Source organism: Mus pahari, chromosome 12, assembly GCF_900095145.1.
Source record: "Mus pahari chromosome 12, PAHARI_EIJ_v1.1, whole genome shotgun sequence".
NCBI classification, from domain to species: domain Eukaryota; kingdom Metazoa; phylum Chordata; class Mammalia; order Rodentia; family Muridae; genus Mus; species Mus pahari.
In genome coordinates, this window is record NC_034601.1 from 67,913,654 (window position 1) to 67,937,751 (window position 24,098).

Below are 24,098 nucleotides of genomic sequence, written 5' to 3' on the forward strand. Positions count from 1 at the left end.
AAAGAAAGAAAGAAAGAAAGAAAGAAAGAAAGAAAGAAAGAAAGAAAGAAAGAAAGAAAGAAAGAAAGGAAGGAAGGAAGGAAGGAAGGAGTGGGGGAATGAGAAAGGAAGGAAAGAAGGGACAAAAACAAAAAGAAAAATCAAAAAAGGCCCATGGGACAAAAATAAAGAACAGACTTCTACTCCTGTATTTCAAATAATTTTATGTCTTTTGAATTAAGATAACACTGTTTTTCAGAGCATAAAATTTTGATATCAGACTTTATTACCTAAAACAACATTTTGAGGCATTTCACAAGAGCCCTGTAGGCTATGGCATCAGAAATCTGTTGTGCTATGTATCACAATCACTAGTAAGTCCATGTATATTCAACGCTCTAAACTTTCCAACTTCTCTATTATCAAGTATCTGGATCTTTGTTTCTATTTTGATAAACAACCTCAGAGTGATCATTTACTGTTTTTTAATTAGCTTATCCCAGGCTCCATGTCTGCGAGGATACCTCTTATTCATTAGTCTTACTTGATGAACTCCGCCCACTGTAAAGACTGTCCATAGAGTCGCTGGCTTTGAGTGAGATCTTCTCGGTATGTGTTCCAATCATGGGATCACTGTTCCGATATGGGAGGGCTTCCCCTCCACTTTCTTCCTCCTTCAGGAGAAAAGGTATCAGAGGTTACGTGTGCACATCAGATTTCCATGGAGAGGTCCACTGTGTGCAGTGACTCAACAAGCAAGACACATTTAAACAATAAAACACTCATGAATGCATCAGCATAAAATATGAGGGTCATTAATCTTCCATTCATTTTCTAGGAAAATAGTTAGAGGATACTTGGAAAAATTCCCTAGATGAGACTGTGCTTATTGTGGAATTCAACTGCAATTATAATGGTCTACTTTTTTGCAAATAAAGATGAATATCATATCAAGATTACTTAATCAGAAATGTGAGATGTAGTGGCATGAATGCTTTTTCTGCATAAAGTGCAGTTACTTTTCATCTTCTTCTTATCTGTTTGCCACCATTACTAATCCTTTGAGATCTGGTACTACAGCTTTAAACTCTGCACATTTGTTTCATGTCAGTTATTTGCACGCTACCAGATCACTAGATATGAATAAAACATGCTCACTTTGCAATTCTAAAGTCAGCCTTATCTAAGGAGCTTTACAAATCTCATACTGTGCTTGCCACCTAGTCAAGTGAAAACCAAATCTTGCATAAAATTAGAAAAGACAGACAATTTCAAAACAAATTACATTTCCTTGAAAACATCTCAAATGTTTTCCATTTTTAGAAAGTTTGGACAAAGCTCTATGAATTTCTTAATGCTCATCTCTATGTAATTCAATAGTCTTCTTTTTGAGCATTACTGAGCATTGATAAAACTCATCATATACATAGACTTAGTTTGATTTTCTGCTTTTATCTATTCTTCATTCATTTAGTCATTCAGGGAAAGTTTATAAAGCACAGCATAGGTACTTGTGACCTTTCTAAAATTTGTGGATATGTTAATAAACAAGATAACAGAGTAAAAGTACTTTGCCTCTAATAAGTTATGTTCTAGTCTAAATGTACTATGCATACTGTACAAGCTATAGTTTATATGTCTTTAAAGCAGTTAGAAATTATAATAATAATAGTAATGAATAACAGAACATAAAAGCATTGGTATGATACATACATGTTCTGTGAAGGAGATAGGCTATAGAATGTAAGAGAACTAGTAAGTCAAGCAAGAAAGAAGGGGGTTAGTTGATTTAGGAAAATTGAATTCCAAAGACTTCAACTCTAAGATAACAAATCCCCAGAATCCACCTAAAAATGTATGAAGATACCTTTTTATAATATGTTGACCTCAATTATGAGAAAATAGAACTTATATTTTCTTCTAAAGATACTTTTCTAAGCAAATGGAAAGATAGGAAAAAAAAACCCTGAACTCACAATTAACCTAGATACACAGGCTAGTATAGTGAAAGAAAGGAGAGCATTGCATATTAACTCTCAAGGCAGGGAAGGAAGAACATCCTTGAGCACTGTGCTGGCCATGGGAAGGTGATACCCAGACCTCTTGCCATGGGCCTGCACCTTACTGACTGTGATGTGTATAGTGAGAAGCACCTGAGCCTTGGGGGTTAGAGACTGAGTGTTAGCATTTCACGTTGTTGGTCATCTCCAAAAGCTCACATGTACATTCAGTTTCCACTGTGCAGTATCATAAAAGGGAAACTTAATCTGATTTCGGTGTTTAGAGGCAGAGCCTTTGGGATGTGATCATTACTGGATGTGGTCATCAGAACAGAGCCTCCATGACTGGGATCGATGGATTTTACTAGCAAAGGGATGGGCACTAAAACATCTACACACATTCTGTATTTGTCACTACATGACATCTTCTGCTGTGTTGAAACCCTATCACCAAAACAAATATCATGAGATGTGGTCCCTCCTGTTGTATCATAACCCATGACCAAAATAAGGCTTCTTATGAATAATCAGTCTATTGTGTTATGTCAGTAGCAACAGCAATATTAGTACACCTGAGCAGTTCTGGTCATTCCCCTTTGCATTTACCTGTGAGTTTACACTGAAGCCAGACCCTGCACTGCCTTGGGGGCTGAATACATGTAAATAATAGTTATGCCTATTCTGGGTGAAAAGGAAGGTGATTCTCGTGGGAAGCTTTGGTTCAAGAATTGCCCACACATCTGCCAAAATGTTCTCAGAAGTGGACTGACAAGAGAAACTGAATCTTACCTCTCCCCACTCCTTTTATAGCTCCCAAGCTGACTTTGTCATGGCAAGGCTTGCCCTTTGCATGGACCCTTCTTTAGAGCTCACAGACATTCCCCCCTTGGAAATCCTTAGTATTTTCCTTATTATTGAAAGTCAGTTCCAAAAAAGGGACTAGCTTCATTGCTCTATCATAAAGGGATTTTTCTTACAGGAGATTCTGAAGTTTTAATCTCGGTCCCACTATGTTCTGATCTTGCTTCTCAGACACCACTTCAGGCGTTTTTGTCCAGACTGGGTCTTATTAGAGAGATAATAGGAACAACGTAGGTGGCTGATGGGGTAATGCAGGCAAGGGTGGCTAGTGCCTTAGTCTGAATCAGGTATAGTTTGAATAGAAAAAAAATAGTTTCAAATATTCTTTGGCTATTAAGAACAGGAGGATATTGTGATTGGTTAGTGTTCAGAATATGAGAAAGAATTTGAAGTGATTTTTTTCTATTACATGTTTAGGCATCTAGAAGAATGAAAATATTGCTTTTTGGGACTAGAAATAATGGGTGAGAAATAATTCTTTTCCAGTAGGAGTGCTGAGAATTTCAAAGTTTGATATATGAAAAGGTTGTGATATCTATTGCACATCTCTGTGAGAATATCAAATGATCAGGGTTGATTGAATATAGCAATCAAATGAAGAAGTCCTTTCTAGAGACACTTTGGAAAACAATGAACATGTCCAAGATCACAGAAAAGGACAGAGTATATTTAGTGGAGCCTCCAGGATTTTAAGAAGCATTGGAGATGTGTTGTGGTGATTCAACATGTCTTTAACCCTAGAACTTGGGAGACAGAGACAGGCAGATCTTTTAGTTCTAGGCAAGCCTGGTCTACATAGTGAGTTTCAGCTAGAGCTATACAGAGAAACCCCATTTCAAAGGAAAAAAAAGAAAAGAAAAGAAAAGAAAAAAAGGAAAGAAAAGAAAAGAGAAGAAAAGAAAAAGAAGAAGCAGCATTGTCAGAGAGACTGCAACAAGAGAAAAACCAAAAAGAACTATGTGAAAGAGAAAAAAATGCTCAAAGCAACCAAGAGAATATTTTCTATGTAAGCATATTACCACTTATGTCTATAGCGTGTGTAAAGTGACATTGTGTTTGGCAACCCAAAGATGTTACTGTGATAGAATACTAGGGTCAGAATTAAACTAGGAGAGGGTTGAAAGAGAAAATGAGCAAAAGACATACAAATTAAAATTATAGACTGAAAGTCTATATATAAACATTATAGGTATGAACTCTATGTTTATAACAACATTGTATATGATGGTCATCTGACTTTGACAATATATAAAAGGAAAGGAAGAGTCTTCAACAAATGACGTTGAGTCCACTAGGTATTTACAAGAAAAAGAAATAATTTTTACTCCTCTGAAGCACGATATAGAATATCTAACCCAAATGAATCATGCATTATAATTTAAGAGCTAAAATTACAAAGCCATTAGGGGAAAGTACAGAAGTAATCTTTATTATACTGTGTTAAGCAATAGTTCAAGTATGATTCCAAAAGCCAAATAATAAAGATAAACAAAAAACTGTACTATTATAAGATTATAGACATTCAGGATACAAATAATATTATAAAAATGAAAACATGATTCACAGAATGATAAAATATGTATTAAGAATCACATATATAAGACTCATTGAGAATTATGTAAACATTGAGAGCTTAATAATGATAACAATGAAATATTAAAATCAGACAAAATATTTAAATAGATACTTCTCTAGAGATAAATTGATATAACCAATAACCACATTAAAGATAACAGCATCTTTAATTATAAGAGATTTATAAATAAAATTGTAGTGTGAGCTTACTTCATCTTCACTAATGGCTAATACTTAAAAAAAAAATCTCAGACTGACATGATGTAGAAGAAGTTACTCATTCACTGATATTGGAAATGTAACACTTGCAGCATTTTGAGCAAACAGTTGCCGGCTTCTCAAAATGTAAGTAGTAGAATCACCATATATCAAAAAAAAAAAAAAAACCAAAACAAAAATATCTTCATAGAAAGAGTCACATGCAAATATTTACATTATTCATAATGTATCCAAAGTAGAAAAAGTCCAAATATTCATGAGTAGATGTGAAGAAATGTAGGTTATTTATAAAATAGGATATTGTTTTGCAATAAAAAGAAATGATGTACAGACACTTGTCCCAACTTTAACAATATACTCCTCTTCACTGCTCGATGTGTGCCTTGTCTCCCTTTAAAATGTGAGTAATTAGTCTAAGAGCCATAGATCTGGGCCATCCAAGTGGCTCAGTGGTAAAGGCTGTGCAAGCCTGAGGCCTTGAATTTGATCCAAGGAACTTGTGTAGCTATGCAAAGAGAAAAGACTGTGGAATGTTGTTCTGCCCCACTTCATGGTACTCATGTGCACAGACACTTTGTAAAGGAACTACAATGCTTATAGGTGAAGAAAATAATCTCTAAGTGCTTCATAAAACACCAAATAATCTAGGTCGAGAGAAAGAGCCTGTTGAATATTTTTAACATGCACATATACATATGACAACATGCACATATACATATGACAACATGCACATATACATATGACAAAGCATACTTACTTTTTCCTCAGAGAGAGCTTTGATGTATTTTTTGCCTACTTTTTTCTTCATTGTCCATGAAATAGCCCTCACTTTTTTACCTAGACTTCCTCCACTGCTTGAAGTCTTGCCTTGTTCTTCACTTCCATTTGTCACTTCCTGGTCATGGACCTGATAGAGAATTTTTTTACAAAAGTCAAAATAGTAAAGAAGAAAGGATCATGTATTTGAGTTAAGGGTTTTTCAGTGCAGGGAATTTCACCTTAGGCAAGGGTTCTAGCTACATCTGCACTCTGTGTCCAACCTGAAGAGCACTGATCGACAACCTCTCTAGGGAGAATCCAAGTTGAAATGCTTTGTTCTTGTGCAGTATACCCTCTGTGTATGACACATATTGTCCAACAGGCTGCCTACATCACTTCATTGAAAGTTCTCACCTTTACAAGTGAAATCCTTTGTGCATTTATGGTTTAATAGCTCTATTAAACAACCATTTTAGTTCTAATCTTTGAGATAAACAGCACAGAAGTAACCATCAGGTATCCTGTGATTACAGATCAATAGACTGGAGAACACTTAATGGAAGGCCTTTAACACCCACCTGTGAGGGAAGAGCGTTACAATAACCTCCTAGGTTTCAATCCGATTGGCATGGTCAAAGTTAGTCTTAAAGAAGTTTTCAAGTTAATTAAATCAGTTGAGTTCTACAATGTTTTCATGCATTATACATATACATTTTCACATTAAGTAATAGTAAATATTACCTGGCTCAATTCATTAATAAAGAAATGAGTTCATGCATGGTACTAATTAAGTCTTTTATTTGGATTATTGATACCTGGTGCTCCTTAGCAATCTCCCTAAATCAGTGATTTCTCCTTTGACTCAGACTAAAATATCAGTAGTAGTGTTTTCTTGCTAAGCTCAACAGCATAACGTAAAAGATATACTACAATTTACGGTGAGAAACTTCTTGGTGGAGATCTTAAATGCTTTATTATTAAAGTTTAATCACATAATTAACATTAACTTAAATCAATATTAGGTTTCTAAAATATGTGTTTATGTCATATAGAATCTATATGATATAACAAACATGTCTTTATGAACTTATTCTTCCCTACTTATCAGATTTCAAAATAGTATTTTAAAATTAAAAAAAAAACAGTATTTGAGGACAGTTGGTTCAAATCATTTGTGGTGCTTCTGACTCACAGATGTATGATAAGACTTGGTAATCAAATACTGCCATGATAATGCTTTTCTTCAATTTCATCTGGTTATCACCAAGGTTTGGACTTTCTTTTGCGTTGGCTTCTCTAGAAAGTCACTGATGTATTTTTTAAGCTGTCCAAGTTTCCATTTCATGCATGGTACAGGAAAGCAGTCATCTGACTGGTCCTTCTCCATGCTTGTCCACACTTCTTGTTTGTTTTACCTGAGTAGTCATCTCTGCTCTTATTTTATTTGATAATGCTTTGCTCATGGAATGGCTCTCTGGACTTCTCAAACGACACGTGCTCCACAGAGTAACGGCTCCCTCTGTGAGCTTCATTCTAGTCTCAGGAACCTTTCTAGGCATATTAACTGGTGCTCAGTAACCTTTAAAGAAATGAAATTCCTGATGTAGAAATCTGAGGCAGTTTTTCCACCTCCGCTGGAGGACATATTTGGATTAGATATTCTTGGTACTCAGATGTGGAAACAATGAACTGTGAAGGGCATCTGCTTGAATGCCGTCCACCATACTTGACGGGTGGACAGCCATTCATACCCGAACATAAAAAATGACGGGAAACGTCTGTTTAGTGAGCATGAATATTTTAATATGAGAGTTTAAGCACATAGTTAACATCATTATTAATCAACATTATATTTTGCCTCATATCTTACCCCAAATTACATATGATAAATATGAATGGACAGCCAATTTAAGCCCTCATTGCACATTATTAATTTTTACATTCAAGGTTACAAAGGCAAAGAGTCTTTGCTTAATTCAAAATATCAGAATAAAAAAGAATTGGGACGTACTTTAAAAGTTTACTCGGCCTTTTCTTCCCTCTTTCCTGTGTTTAAACTTTGTTTTAACTGTAAACTTATTTTAGTAACTGAAGTACATGTCATTTAGTTACAACTGATATTGATACTATTATCAAAGCTTCAAGTAATGCAATACAAATACTCCTTGGTTTTCCTATCATTGTTTATAGAAGCTTTGGAGAAACTGTCTTATATATTTTGGATTAGTTTTCTTTTCTGTGAAGTTCTCCATAGCCTTAACTACATTTTCCGTGTAGAATTTACAGTTCTGTTGTCATGATCTTTTAAAGTGCTATTGCTTCCAGTCCCCGGGAATTATGAAGCAGGTATTTCCATCTCCCGTTGCTACAGTACTCTGGAATACCTAACAGAAACCCTGCCATAGTGTAGATGACTGTGAAAAGTTTGAAGAATTGATACTGGGTTTCTGAAAAATGAGAAACCACTTTATAAGCTCTGCTAAATGCTTTAACAAATAACAAAGCCATTACTACTTATTCCATTGACAGTGAATGAGCCTGAGATACTTTCATAGGTTTATTAAAACCTAATAGCAGCAGAATATAGCAATATATAGTCATAGAGAGGTAAAAATTAATACAAAACACTAAGTGAAATTAGTCATACAAGTAAGTTCCCCTCCGTGTATACGCACATGTATATACTCACATACATAAACAAGTGGTTATACATATATGTTTATGTGAGTACATATATAATTAATATAGTTGTCAATTAAATATATAGGTTGCAAAACATGGTTGCAGTGTCTAGGTTTTATAGTCAATTTGGGAAGATCTAGAATCACTTAGGAATTGAATCTGTGAGTGTTTGTGGAGGACGATTCTGATTACGTGATTGAAATGGAAGGAGCCACCCAGTCTGGCCCCCATTCACTGGATGGACTGATAAATGGGGAAAGGAAACTGAACAGCAGCATGCATCCATTGCTCTCAGCTTCTTGACTATGCTGTTTCAAGACCTCACAGTTTTGACTTCCCCACTCTGATGGACTGTAATCCTTAACTGTACTATAAAAAAAAAAACTACTGTCCTCTCTAGAGTTCCCCTTGACAGCATATTTTATCACAACAGCATAAAAAAAAACCCTAAGTCAGGGCGTGTGTGTCTGTATGTGTTTGTATGTAATGACTCTCTATCTATCTCTCTATCTCTCCATCTATCTATCTATCTATCTATCTATCTATCTATCTATCTATCTATCTATTATATAAATCAATAAAATATATACTACATATAGGCATATGCTAATGGATATATTAAGAAATAATAATATATGAAATGTTATTTTAATTTACTACATTTAGAATGCTTCTTGCTGAAATAAAAACGTGTGTGTGTGTGTGTGTGTGTGTGTATACATATGCTTCTTTATGTGAGATTTATATAAATTGTTTATCTGAAAGCACATATCAGTGCATGCACTGGGTCAGGAACAGGTTTAGGGTTGGGTTTAATAGTGAATATGTGTAACATTCTTAGTTTTCTGAGTGTGCAACTCTTCTCCATTACTTAACTAGCTACTGTGCCTTTCTTTAGTCACTCATTGGAAATGGCTCCTAGTAAATAAGATGGTATAACTGAAGGCCAGACATCACAGTCAGATAAGAGGGTTAGTTCTGCCTTTATCATTTGATAACTCTGTAGTAAAAAAGGAATTATGATCAGTGAATACATATATTCCTTCATCATGAATCAAAACACCAATAATTCCTAATTGACAACACTATTCTCCCTTCATGTCAAGCACTCCTTTAAATATAGCTGTCTCTGGTACTGCTATTATTATTATTTACAAAATTTAATGTTAAAGCACACTTCAACATTACTATTAGGACATACACAAAGTGTGCTTAGTTTACAAGTATGCATGTTATGATAACCAGTAAGCTATTTACTGTATACACTAGAAGTGACAGAGTTCAGTGGTATAGCTACATGCTCCTCTTATCAGAAAGACCATCAAGCCCATTTGCATATCTAGCATGCTATCAACTCAGGCAAGTATATTGCTTCAGCATGGAAATGCTCAGGGGACTTGGAACTGTCAATGTAACTTTGAATCATAACTATCTTCAAATTATAACTAACTTGAAATTATTATTCTGCCCAAATATTGAGTAAGCTTTTCAAATAGCTGTTTTAGCTTAATGCCCAATGTGGTGCTAGGCCCTAAATATTTGCTCATCTATTACAAAATTCTGTGTAAGTGTATATGACTTGAAAATGTATTTAATTTCCTTACCTAACTCAGAAAAATAGTATTATCCTTTTATATTATAAACTTTTATAATATATTATCATAATAGTCATGGAGATAAAAATAAAATACCAACCTCAATTGAGTCATCAGATTTTGATACGGAATTATTCCGAAAACGATCAAAATTCCCAAAACTGCTGCTGCGCTGTAAAATTGGAAAAGGAAAAGAAACTTAGGGTTTGTGACTTTCACAACTGAAAGCAATAAATTTATTATAGCTTCTCAGAAATGCCTTTTGAATATGGAAGGCTGTGAAAAGTCCTCTAAGCCATCAAAAGCCTTTGGATATATAAATATTTATTATTCATATTTTGTACTAAAATTTTCTAAAATATCCTCCTTTGATTTGTGTAATAGAGGCTAAGACCATGGTTATTTAAAAACATTATTTACAGTATTTACTTAGGCTCTTGACCCAAGCAACTGAAGCCTATGAGGATTCTAAACTGAGCCTTCTTTAGGTAAGCTAAACACTAAGTTATTTGCAGTAAGAAAGGACAGGCAGTATTTACCAACAAAGCAGGCAACCAGTAAAATGCAACAATGAAATCAAGCAAGGGTCTAAGTAATTGTTCTACTGCTTCCTCAGATAAGCTTACTGAAAAACAAAACTAACACAAGTTCACTTCCCACTAATATATTCTATTAACTTTAAATTCTCTGTCAGTTTTCAGAAAGAAAGGCATACAGGTGGACATGTTAATAAACTGAACACGTAGGTGTGCACCGCGTAAGATGAAGAGGCAAACTGAATCTCTTCACAGTTCACAGGGAATCCCAATGAGATCCTGATCCCTTCCCCCATTGTGCAGACCAAGTTCCCTGCACCCCTAGTGCTACAATGCCGGATTATTCTCATGCAACACAGTCTAGGTAGGTGATTATAAATAAACTTGAGATGCTTCAAAGTTAAATGGGTCTCCTGAATCATTTTCAAAATTCTTCAAAATCACTGAGTCAAAAAATTGACTTTCTCACTATTTAATTTTATTCATTGTTTAGGGTGGTGGATTGTTTAGGTGTGTGTGTGTGTGTGTGTGTGTGTGTGTGTGTGTGTGTGTGTGTGTACCTACAAATCTAAAGAAGATATTTTGTCCAAAGGATAGTATCCCATTTCAAAATAAAATTTTTTAGAAATTGATAGATTTTACTGAAACAAGTAACCTAGTAATTTGAAAAAAGAAAAAAGGATTAATAGCAGCAGTCAGTAGCCTGTAGAATTTATTATTGTCCACTCAGAATTTATCTCTCACTTTAAAAATTCTCTGCCAGAGAAGGCTTGTCCTTGGAATCATTCTTAGACACATCTCTCTCCACCAACTTCCATTAAAATTCTTTAAAATGAGTTGATCTAAGAAGACCCTAGACGTGTGACACATAGCTAGCCTATTACAAGCTGTGCTCTAGAACATTGCTCCAAGAATGATGACTGTTGCGGAAAAATTACCCTTTGCTGACTTGCCTCCCTTGCTGAACTGGCTCCAAGCTCTTTTTGCTTGTAATGAGAGTAAAGACAAGATAGCTGAAATTCTGTTCCACAGTGGAAACTACCAAGCCATCTCATACAGAGCTTACCAAACTAGACATAAATCCGGAGTGGATCACTTCACCTTGCCTTGTGGGCATTTTCCATTAGGCCATCAAGACTGGAAGATCAGAGAGAAGTGAGGAAACTATTGTCCTGCTCACAAGTGAATCCATCAAGGACAGTTATTACTCTGTTGTGCATTTGGGACATTCTTATAGCCTACTGTAACCTAGACCTGTGGCAGTTCAGTAGCCTATACCCAGTCCAATGGCACCTATTGCATATTAATGAGAGCTACAGAATGCTTCCCACTGCTGGATAATGGAGCCTGTTGCATGGGAGGGCACAAAATAGATTCACTTTAGCATTTCTCTACACGATATTGTTCCATTAAGTAATCAATAGCCACCACCTTTTAAAATTAATTCTTCCTTCATTATACCAATAAAGAAAAGCANATATGGGAATAGTGATTTTAAAAGATAAAAACAAACAACAAACAAAAATCCCCTGCTACTTTGGGTCTTGTCAGTCCTATCAATACTAATTCCTCAACAACCTAAAGGCTGAGGAGTCGGTCTGTCCACCCTGACACTATTGCATATGCCAGCAAGATCTTGCTGAAAGGACACTGATATAGCTATCTCTGTGAGGCTATGTCAATGCCTGGCAAATACAGAAGTGGATGCCCGAAGTCATCTATAGGATAGAGCACAGAGAGCTCAATGGAGGAGCTAGAGAAATTACCCAAGGAACTGAAGGGGTCTGCAACTCTATAAGTGAAACAACAATATGAACTAATCTGTACCCCCAGAGCTCGTGTCTCTAGCTACATATATAGCAGAAGATGGCCAAGTCAACCATCGTTGGGAAGAGAGGCCCCTTGGTCTTGCAAACTTTATATGTCCCATACAGGGGAATGACAGGGCCAAGAAGTGGAAGTGGGTGGGCAGGGGAGCAGGGTGGGGGGAAGGTATACGGGACATTCGGGATAGCATTTGAAATGTAAATGAAGAAAATATCTAATAAAATAAGTTAAAAAAAAGAATTTCAAACTACATGAGACAAAGCCTAAGCTGTAAAATAAAAGAGAGCTAAGAATAAAATTTAAAAAAAAGAAGTAAATTTCACTTCTTATTTAAAAGGGCACTTAGCATATTTCATTATCCACTCCAAAAGTTACTTACTTTCCGAGAAGATGGTTTCATAATATATTTATAGGTTATAGCTTATGTCAAGAAGGAGTTAATGTCTACTATGAGGTATGGACAAGAAATGGATTTATAATTTCTACTGTCAAGTATAGTGAAAAGGTGAATTATGAGGAAGCAAGGCTTGCTTCCTACACAGTAGTCCTTAATTATAGAGAACATGTTTGAATATTCACAAATGTGTATGGTGTAATCATTCTGCAGACAGTAGCCGGTGACAAAGGCTCTGATCAAGATCAAGCAGTTGCAAAGAACTGTCTCTGGGAAAAGCACCCTGAATCAAAAAGCAATCCAAAATGTAAGTAACATTTGATAATAGTGGCATTAGATCATGCTTGCCCTTTATATTTTGTGTAAGTATATACAAGGGCTTGGAGTGTAGCTCAAAAAATAGAACACATGTATGTGCAAGGCTCTATACTCAATCCTAGCTCCACCCCAGCCAAATGAAGTATACAACCCTTCTAATATGTTTAGTAAATCACTTGTAAAATGGTACAGCATCTGTGGAGGGAAATTTGGCAACATCTGGTAAGTTTTCATATATATTTGTATTTTGTCATAGCAATCACATTTCTAAATTTCAATGCCAGACTGACGTGTGAAGATGCTAACATATGAATATGAATACTAACATATGAATGTACTATACATTCATTGTAATATTTACCCAGAAACCTATAAACCCCAACACTCATCAAGAGGATGCTAAATTAGTAGTCTGTATTTATATCAATAAAAAAAAAAAAAACAGAATTTTTTTTTCCCTAGTTCAGTGGAAAGGCAACTCATTGGCATTCAGTGAAAGAGATAATACCAAACAGAGTGAGTGACCATTTATGTAAGTGAGAAAATATTCTGTGAGTCTCATGAAGGCAAATGCAGGCTTTCTTTCAAAGAGATACAAGTAAAAACTAGTGAGGGGTGAGGAAGAAAGAAATGATGAATATGTGTTGTTTCATAGACTTGAATACAAAACTGTGCCAAAGTTTCTCAAATTCAATCAAAATAAAAATCCCTAAACTGCAACATCCAAATGAAACACATCTCCCTATCTCTAAATTGAGTTGATTGCTCAGGGCAAAACTTATTACAAGTTATCTTAAAGCAAAGGAACTTGGCAATCTGTACACAGAAGAACTGCAAGGACAGAATGGAATGGCCAAGGAAATCTTAACCTTTTGCCATTTTCGTGGCTAGTAAGACAGACACAGAAGTTAACACTGAAAACAATTAAAGTCAATAACAATGTCAATACCATTTAAGACAAGATTATCAGGATTATAATAAAGTCATTGCAGATATAAAATAAAATGCTTAAATAAAACCCACAGTCTTGAATCCCAATTGAAAGCACCGAGAGATTTTCCCAACTCACTTCTAAAACTGTTCTGTTCCTAGCTGCACTCACACATATAAAGGTCCAGAACAATGACCACCCAGCCTTGTGTCAATTCGAGTACACAAATTAGACCCTATGCACACACCTGTATTCCTGGTGCTTTGTTAACCCACAGACACACCTTCCAAATAGCTAGGGGGCTATACAGAATGTTTTAGTGTTTGTCTAGATTGTAGCCCAAAGCATGCTATTTTAGTTTTAATGGAAGTAGTACATGTAATATACTGTGAAATCATTTCAGTATATCTTAACATGTCAAAATTCACTGATTTATCACCATACTGGAGAAAAATATCAGTGTTTGTCTTGGGAAATATAATAGCAGCATTTTGAGACCAGACAACAATAAAAGACAATAATATCCCTTTTCTGAATGAAATATATTTCAGAGTTAACTGAACAATTGATCATGGAAAGTTATTCTGAATATGTATATATTGTACTTATATATTCTAGTTGTTAAAATTGAAAAAATCATAAAATTACTATTTTGCCAGTCTCTTCTATAATACTAGATATAGAAAATAACTATCACTATGTACTGAAAGAGAAGCAACCAGGACATGTTCATGACTAAAGCACTGCATGGGCTCACATGAAATGGTATTCAAAGGGAAGGGCGAGGGCAAGGGGAGAAGTGTGTGTGGGCATAGGGGCAGGGGCAAAGGATAGAATTAGAACACATGTTCGTCTCTGGCCTGGTGCTCACTGACCAGGTCGAACTGGCCGGCCAGCAAACTCCAGCTTCAGCCTCTGCCTCCTTAGTGCTGGGTGTGGCACTGCACCCAAAGTCTTTAGTAGATTTGTGGATCAAATGTCCTTACGCTTACAAGGATGGATATTATGTTCAAAATCTCTATGAGGAGCCATAGTGAGGAATGGTCTGTGTTTAAAGAGCTCCTGACTACCTGTGTGCATTTTTATGATTACAGAGTCATAGGAACATGTTCATTACAGTGAAGAGGACTTAGTTCTCTGAAGGGGACCGGATGATGGAGCTACATAAGCCTCCTAAACCATTTGCCTGTCTGTACTATGAACATGAAAGAAAATCGTGGTGTCTTTTTAAAAATATAAATCAAGCTTTTGACCAAAACCAGGAGATTTGACCTTACTTTTCTTTCTTAACCAGCCACCAACTTGTAGAGTTGTCAAATAAAGTCTCTGTACACTATGACTTTAAAAATTGAACAACTCTTTTTGGAGAGTAGTCATGATAGACCCCTTTTAGGAGGAGGGTGACCCTATAAGAAGACCTGCAGTCTCAATTAATATGGACCCCCCCCCCAAGATCTTTCAGACACTGAGCCACCGCATACACCAGCTGATATGAGCCCCCCACCCCCGGCACATGTACAGCAGATGACTGCCTGGTGTGGCCTCAGTGAGAGAAGATGCTCCTGATCCTTGAGAGATCTGAGGCCTCAAAGAGTAGGGAGGCCTGGTGTGTGTGTGTGGGGGGGGTTGTTGGAGGGGGACATCCTCATGGAGACAGGTGGAGGAAGTATGGGACATGGAACTGTCAGAGGGTGGACCAGGAGGGGGATAACGTCTAGATTGTAAAAAAATGATTAAAGAATAGATTTTTAAGAATGAGCAAGGCACTGGTAGAAGTGTCAATCTATTTCATAGAATATATTTGCATATGTGAATCAGACACACACAGTATTTTGAAGTATCCTGGCAAATTAGAAGATATATATATATATATATATATATATATATATATATATATATATATACTCACTGCCAACAAGTTCTCACATCTAAACATTACTCATAAGACATTTGTTAGTCTCCACTCTTCAGATCAAAATTCCATTTGAGTTCACCATTAACATTGTATTATAAAAAGTTAAACCTCAACACGTCTGTCACCCTTTATCCAAAAGCATTCGAGGATTTAATTTTCCTGGCTGATTCAGGTGCTAAGATGTTGGAGAGTGAAAATCACATTTCACTCACTTAAAAATAACCTGTTAGGATTGCCTCAGTGTTAAATAATCACAGCATCATGTGGTGTCCGTGGAAGACAGTCTGTGAGGTGCCAGGGAACGTCAAAAAGCAACAAGAACTGCAAAATCAACACTAGTTAGTGCCTTAGACATGAACACTACAGCCTTGTATAAAGGCCGCTCGGAGATAAAGAAAATGATCAAATCATCAGAACAAAGCAGAACACAAACTATGTGCACATATATACATGGGAAACCACATGGATAAACTGGCAATTGCATGCATGCCTGCACACATATGATCATAAAAATATTCAATCTTAATAATATCTTGTATGCATGTCTAGCCCCATACCTATAATCTTATTCTGAAGAATAAGTGATCAAAAGTTTAGACATCAAATGATCTCAAACCAACACAATTTTAAGTTGTTTCAAAGTTTTTTGTTTTTTTTTTGTTTGTTTGTTTTTTAATTCTAAGAGATTCTGTAGCTATTTACTGAGATACTCTTTGTAAAACATCAAATCCAAAGGTAGTATTGCTTTAAAATGATAAAATAAGAAAAGGTGGTGGAGGTAATTATTATATTTGAAAAATACTTCTGGAAGACAAAAATATGACTAATGTAAACTGTAATTCCTTTTCAGCTATTGCAGGATAAAAAAACTATTGTCATATGGACACAATCATTTTAATGACTAATCTTTTTAAATTTGGTACACTGTTATTTCACTAGATTTTGTATTGCCTTGATGGACAATAATATCTCTAGCTTAAAACTAGCAAGAACTTTTAAGTGTACAGGTACTGTGTACAGTGTACTGTGTACAGGTAGTGCTTGGAAGGATGTAGGATGCAGGAGGGAACGCATGAGGAGCCAAGATAACTGGGCTTACATATCTACCACCCTTACAAAAGCTAAAAATTGCCTCCAGCAACTTTCTTATTATCAATCTTAGTTTCTATTCACCATGGTACAGGAAAGACTGTACAAAGGATAGGGATTCTCTTTTCTTTTCTTTTCTTTTCTTTTCTTTTCTTTTCTTTTCTTTTCTTTTCTTTTCTTTTCTTTTCTTTCTTTCTTTCTTTCTTTTCTTCCTTCCTTCCTTCCTTGCTTTCTTCCTTTCTTCCTTTCTCTCTCCTCTCTTTCTTCTTTCTTTCTTTCTTTCTTTCTTTCTTTCTTTCTTTCTTTCTTTCTTTCTTTCTTTCTTTCTTTCACCAGTAAGTAGGCTTTATTCTTTTTTCCTTTCTTTCTTTTTTATTTATTAGATAATTTCTTTATTTACATGTCAAATTTTCTCCTCTTCTCTCATTTCCTCTCTGAAACCACCCCCCCCATCCCATCCACCTCCCCCTGCTCACTAACCCAACCACTCCCACTTCCCTGTCCTGGCATTCTCCTACACTGGGGCATTGAGCCTTCACAAGACCAAAGGCCTCTCCTCTCATTGATATCCCACAAGGCTACATATGTAGCTATACAGCTGGAGCCTTGAGTCCCTCTATGCGTACCCTTTGGTTGGTGGTTTAGTCCCTGGGAGCTCTTGGGGGTACTAGTTGGTTCATATTGTTTTTCCTCCTATGAGGCTGCACATCCCTTCAGCTCCTTGGGTCCTTTCTCTAGCTCCTACATTGGGGACCCTGTGCTCAGTACCATGGGTGGCTATGAGCATCCACTTCTGCATTTCTCAGGCACTGGCAGAGCCTCTCAGGAGGTAGCTATATCAGGCTCCTGTCAGCAAGCACTTCTTGGCATCCACAATAGTGTCTGTGTTTGGTAACTGTATATGGGATGGATGCCCAGGTGGGACAGTCACTGGATGGCCTTTTCTTCAGTTTCTGCTCCATACTTGTCTCTGTATCTCCTCCCATGGGTAGAGATTCAATTTTCTTTCTTTCTTTCTTTCTTTCTTTCTTTCTTTCTTTCTTTCTTTCTTTCTTTCTTTCTTTCTTTCTTTTTTTTTTTTTTTTTTTCGAGACAGGGTTTCTCTGTATAGCCCTTGCTGTCCTGGAACTCACTCTGTAGACCAGGCTGGCCTCGAACTCAGAAATCTGCCTGCCTCTGCCTCCCGAGTGCTGGGATTAAAGGCGTGTGCCACCATGCCTGGCTCGGGATTCACTTTTCTAACAACAACAACAACAAAAAAAAAAATACATCGTTCTCCAATTAGTTTAAAAGATAACTTTTGTACAAATTTGATAATTTTAATCTGTGACCAAATATATTAACTCATCATGCCATTACTGATTATAATCTTCTAACTATTTAGTCAAATAAGTAAACTTCAAAAACAGATACTCTGCATTCTAATATTTTATATACTATATTTCTAAGAACCAAAGTAATATTTAAGACCCTGGTAAGAAAAAGCAACCACTAGTTAGAAGAACTTCAAATATTGTTGCTCTGCTATGGCAACCCAAGTTTTAAATACATCTAAATAAACCTCTCTTTTGTTCCCTTAGTAAGTATCTAATTTTTTCACTTGCACTATTTGCAAATGAAATCATGTCATAGTATATATAAAGTAACACTGATCTAAATGAGAAGTATGACGCAGAAGCCAAACTTAAATTTTGTATTAATAAGCTTCAAAAAGGATAAAAGTCATTTACCTTCTTATTTATGGAACAATTCTTTTTAGAAGTTAATAATTCAGACTTTTTAAAAAATATTTTCAATAATTAATGATGATAAGTCCATGAAAATTTCTAGTGAAATCGTAATCAATATGACGAAAGGGTATATGACACTTTCAAGCTTAGTAGACTTTTAAACATATTAAATCATTTAATATGTTGACTTGAACTTTTGGTTTTTAAAGAATCCTCTGAGAAACTTATCACTCATGTGTAACTTCTATGACTAACATACAATATCTGATCATAATATATGTTGCTTTTACATTTATCATCAGAAAGAAGTCAAGTTCATTCATAGTACTCACTGCTATAAAATAATAGTTAAATGTTTGGAAGTTAACTTGGAAAGAATGAATCCATCCAATAATTTTCCACCAGACACTCAGGAGTACAGACACCCTATGCATCCCTTAGATTTTAACCACGCTCTGCTGTAGGTGGCCTCTGGGAATAAAATGACCTTCCTAAAGGTCTCCTCAAGGAATATTTTAATCACGCAGGGATCTCCTTGAACACAAGTAATGACAAACAATAAGCTAATTCTCAAAAAAGTTTTTTTTTTAAAGTCATTTTTACTACTTTTAAATGGGTGGGTTTGATGCATGATTTTGGTGGCCCTGATTAATGGTCACCGCCAGCCCAGTTTCTGGAGTTGTAATGTGTCTGTGAGCTCCCCTTCAGCCAAGCTCTGCCATTAATCCAGTGGCATATGTCAGCTCAGCAAAGCAAGGTCACTCTTCTGCTTCAAGGGGAACCTTTTTAGAAATAATAAAACTGACAGAAAGTTCTTTTTTGCATGCTTTATGCTACCTGAGGTTGAGAGCTGCAGTTAATATCATAAACCTTATAAACACTCTCTTCCCAGGCAGCAACTGCCGCCATAGCCTTAGGAGTATAAACGTGGTTTTTTTTTTTTCCTTAGTAAGAACAGACATGTTTATGTGCGGTAAATATATGATATGCAATCCCAAACAGGGAAGGATTATGTAGATAAAAATACTAGCATGCATGGGTGCTCGGGATTTTTGAAAGACACCACTGCGAGTCTTCATTATCAAATACATGTATTATTACAACTAAATCTACCATTATAACAACTTTTTTTTCTCTCTTCAAATTTACATATGACTGAATGTATACTGGAGTGTATTGAGAGGTACATAGTAGTGATAAAAAAAACTAGTTGAGCTAATGAACACTCTGTGGCCTACAATGTCATGTCTCATAACTGTATTATGTTTACTTCTGAAGGAATTAGATTTCTTAAATTATAAACATTTGTTTGTGAGTGGCTACCTTAAAACTGGTAGATATTAATAATGAGGTAATAATAATGAGCTAGTCCTAATCCTACATAATCTGTAGATCCCTTAACTTAAACAACCCAAACAAAAGCTATCATTGAGCGGAAGGAAAATGATGGCTATGCAGTTCGAATAGAGAACATATGTAATGTAAGAATACATATTACAAAATAAAGTCCACTGCAACAATAAAATATTTAGAGACTATCCCTATACAGTTTCAGTGTGTTCCCTGGTTGATATCTAATTCAATCATTGTGTGTTTTAAAGTAAGGTTTCATATTGACTAAATCTGCCTTGGATCTTACTCTAGATAGTAAAACTGCATAGTTATAGAAATAAAGCCCATTATTTCCTGGTTTTACTTTATTACATTAAAAATGTAACTAGAAGTGACAGCAGCTAGTCTTTCCAGGAAACCAAGTACACTGGGTAAGTCTCTAGGTCAGATCCAAGGCTTTGGCCAAGCTTACAGAAGTAACTTCATATCGATTCACTTATAAAAAAGGATACCAAAAGTTAGCACTACCTAGTATCTCTTTACTGTGAGCAAGGTTTCTCTAAAAAAGAATGCGTACTCCATGTTAATGAAAGAACTATTTCAGGGCTGGATAGATGACTCAGTGGTTAAGAGCACCGACTGTTCTTCCAGAGGTCCTGAGTTCAATTCCCAGCAACCACATGGTGGCTCACAGCCATCTGTAAAGGGATCTGATGCCCTCTTCTGGAGTGTCTGAAGATAGCTACAGTGGATTCACATACATTAAACGAATACATTTAAAAATATAGTTATGCCTGAGTGAAAATGGGATCCAATGTCTTTTTCTGGTGTGTCTGAAAACAGCTACAGTGCACTCATAAATAAAATAAATAAATATTAAAAATGTATTTTAAAAAGGAATTATTTCCCTTGGAAGAAATGGCACGTGACACAGCATACCAATGCTGGGACCTGGTTTGGTTAGTTGAAGCTGGATAATGGTAAAGTGAATTTAGCATCAAGACTGGAAATGTTATTTCAAGTTGCATCTCATGTTTGTGAGCAAGTCTGCAGAGATAAATGAGATGCTTGCTTCCAATTATATATATATATATATATATATATATATATATATATATATATATACTGTATATTACTTACTATATACTTTATATTTTATACATTATATATAAGCAAGCATCATATATATGTACATATGTATACATGTATGTACATATGTATACATATATATGTACGTGTATAATGTATAATACTCCATACAAAGCCACACTGTCCTGCTAACAGTCTTTCATTTCTCATGCATTATAATGTACTATTTGTATATTGTTTTGGTTCACTGCACTCTGATTCTAGAAACAGTTGCTCTGTTTTTTATCATGTGTGGCCCAGATCTTTATCATGAATGGGTTGTTAGGTGTCTCTGAAGTAGGTCACTTCTGTAAATGACTAATATTACCCATTAGTCATGTCACACTCAGAGCACATACACTGAAAAAATCACTACAATTTTGTATTATATAAATGTTTTTGATGATAGTCAGAAAAAGAAGGAAGAAAAGAAAGCCAATGTAGTCTGAGAGTCAGAAAGACTGGGTTCAATCCTTCTTGAGTTCTTCCCAAGTCAAAGGGTACAAACTTAAGTAAGATATATCTTCTGCTCTTGACAGGAGAGTTAGCTGAGGTGAAACAAACTATATCCAAGAAAATGAAACAGTTATGAAATAAGGATTAGAAATGTACAAAAGATGCTAAGATTATCTCGTTAACCCAGTTAAGCCAGGAAATAGACACGTGCTAACAACTTACAAGCCTACATAACAGGCTTTAACATGTCCCCCTCTTCTAATCACAACACCAAAGCTCAAATAAGGTTTAATAAAGTACCCACAATCTGGTTCTGAAATAATCAAAATCATGCCTTCAGACCCAGCTGTGTGTGACTCTAGTCCACGTTGCCTACTGTTCTGCTCGCTAACCACTTCTACTGCTTTCGTCTGATGTCAGCTAAGTAGTCAAATAGGCACGAGTTCATGAATTCACAGAGACATTCCAGAGGACAAGCAGCAGAGTGAGTGAGTGTAGCATCAGGGAACAGAAGTCTCTATGAAACCAGATGGTACATTAGTGGGTTATCTTTGCAAAGCACCTCAGAAGATCCTAATATGTAATAATCGAGGACTGCTTAAAGGTATAGAGCAGATTTTCTTTCTCTGTGTTTTAAGTGATGCCTCCTGGAAGCTACTGGATTATAGCTGAGGTACATCTGCATGAGAAAAGATGATTGTTTGAAATGGGCAGGAGGGTGTGAGAACAGGGAAGCATGCAGGACAGTCAAATGCAGGTCAAGTGTGGAGCCTCTATAAGAATAGAAGTAAGGCATCAAAGAAAGCTGGAAGAAAGAAGGAGCTGAAAATCCAGTCCTCACTTCTACTTTGGTGGGAGCTCTCTGACTGTTAGTGGCTAAACTCTGTTGCCCTCTGTCTTCTAACTTGAGTGGTTCAGAAGGTAACTGTGTGTGAAGAACTCCAAAGAGATCATTAACTAAATGGTGTAATCATTGGGGTGTTTCTTCATAAAAATAATCCCACTGGATTCTTTATAGGATGTTGTCAGCAAGACAGAAAGAGATCATGGAGCAAAATGCACAGAAAAAGACAATATGGGGCATCCATTTTCTGGACAAAGCTACAGGCTCTGTGGCAGAGTCTTCTCTGGCAGACCTCCTTAGAAACCAAGCTTCCGCCATGTTAATTTCAGATAAGGTGCATTTAACTGTAGCAACAGAGGCTTTCTTCCTGTACGTAGGAATCACCACAACTACCACCACAGACAGTTTCAAAACATCCCTTCTTTTTAATGGAGGATGGCTTTTTTTTTTTTTTCTACTAAGAGCTGAATGCGAATGGGTTATTTCTAAGACTCCACTTGAATTCTTAATATTAGCAAACAAGGAGAAATGCATGAGTTTGGTGAGGCATGACATGGAAATTTAGATATAGTGTTTAGGCACGAGGTTCCATTGTTTGAAAAAGTACATTCCCTGTGCATAATGAAGTCATTGTTCTCTAAATCAGGGAAAGACAAGAGACAAATGGTTAAGTAAGTTGAGTTTTAAAAGATGAAGTATGTTAGTAGTCCCGATAGTAGCTCTACGTTCTTCCTATAAGATATAAAATATTCAGGTGTTATTCCAAGGGGAAGCCACATTCTCCTAAGTCACTATCTGGATTTTTCTGCATGCTGACTTATTACTTTCTAAATATTGGCAATATATTTGGCACCAAAGTTTTTCTACTTGCTTGAGATTAAATTTTACATTCTATAAGATGGGAAAATCTAAAACAAGTTAGTGATTTGCTGGAAAAAAAATATTCATCATTAAAAAACAGCTAATAACTTTAGTCATTTTTAACAGTTAATTGAATGAGTTATGAATTCATTCATCAAATTAATGTATTTTGAAGGAAGAGAGAAAAGCCCTCCAAAAGTTGGATACAAATTATGGGTGATTCCTTTGAACCAGTGAACAGTAAAGTTGAGCCTTTTCTTAGAATATGGAAACAAGCTGAACAAAAGGGTAGCATAGGATATTAATAGTCTTAGTGCTTGCTGCATTTAAAGTGTGAATACATTGAAAGGGATGTCATCTGTCCCAACAGATGACAGATTCTAAGTCTTGTCCACAGCACATTCATACTGCTTCCCTCCATGAACCCATAGTTTTTCAACTCCTATTATTTGAAACACAAAACAGTGGACTGAATTTATCCAAATGAATGTATTAAAATTAGATCCAAAAAGAAGCAGCAGCAACAGTAGAGCACAGATTTGGTTATAGAAACAGTTATGTAAAATTCAAATCCTTTCTAAACCTTGAATGAAGTACCTCACATGTACAGGATTACACTGTTCTCTATAAATTAATGGACTATAGTGCTATGTCATCGAGGCTGTGGAAAGATTTTTAAAGTTAATGGAAACTGGTGTGCGATACATCCTTTGAGTTGTTGATCAGGAAAGTTCCTGTTATCCACCAGGCAAACACTAGCGTTCTTGTTTGTCTACCAGAACTTAATGGTAAGACCCTATTGCTGTAGAGACCACAAATTTTAGTCAAAGGGTATTGAAAAATCAATTTGCCACTCACCGGGAATCTTTCTCTTTACTGGCTACCTCTCATAATACTGGGAGGTACTATGTATGCTATGGGACAGGGGCCTTTCACAATCTACCCAGCTGTGAGCCCCATGAGCCATATTATTAAACAACATGGTCAAGTATGTCCATAGATGCAATATGGGAACAAATGTTAGGTGTATACACACACACACACACACACACACACACACACACACA

At 35.9% G+C, this 24,098-nt stretch overlaps 1 protein-coding gene across 1 annotated transcript in view; it reads right to left on the minus strand.

The window, feature by feature from the left end:
• The window catches only part of Samsn1 (SAM domain, SH3 domain and nuclear localization signals 1), a 49,386-nt gene that overhangs the window by 19,181 nt on the left and 6,107 nt on the right, over window positions 1-24,098 (minus strand). The window contains exons 2-4 of the mRNA XM_021209847.1: window positions 9,771-9,842; window positions 5,392-5,541; window positions 524-653 (exon numbers count right to left, since the gene is read on the minus strand). Of these exons, the coding sequence (XP_021065506.1) occupies window positions 524-653; window positions 5,392-5,541; window positions 9,771-9,842 (352 nt within the window). The remainder of the gene's footprint in view (window positions 1-523; window positions 654-5,391; window positions 5,542-9,770; window positions 9,843-24,098) is intronic.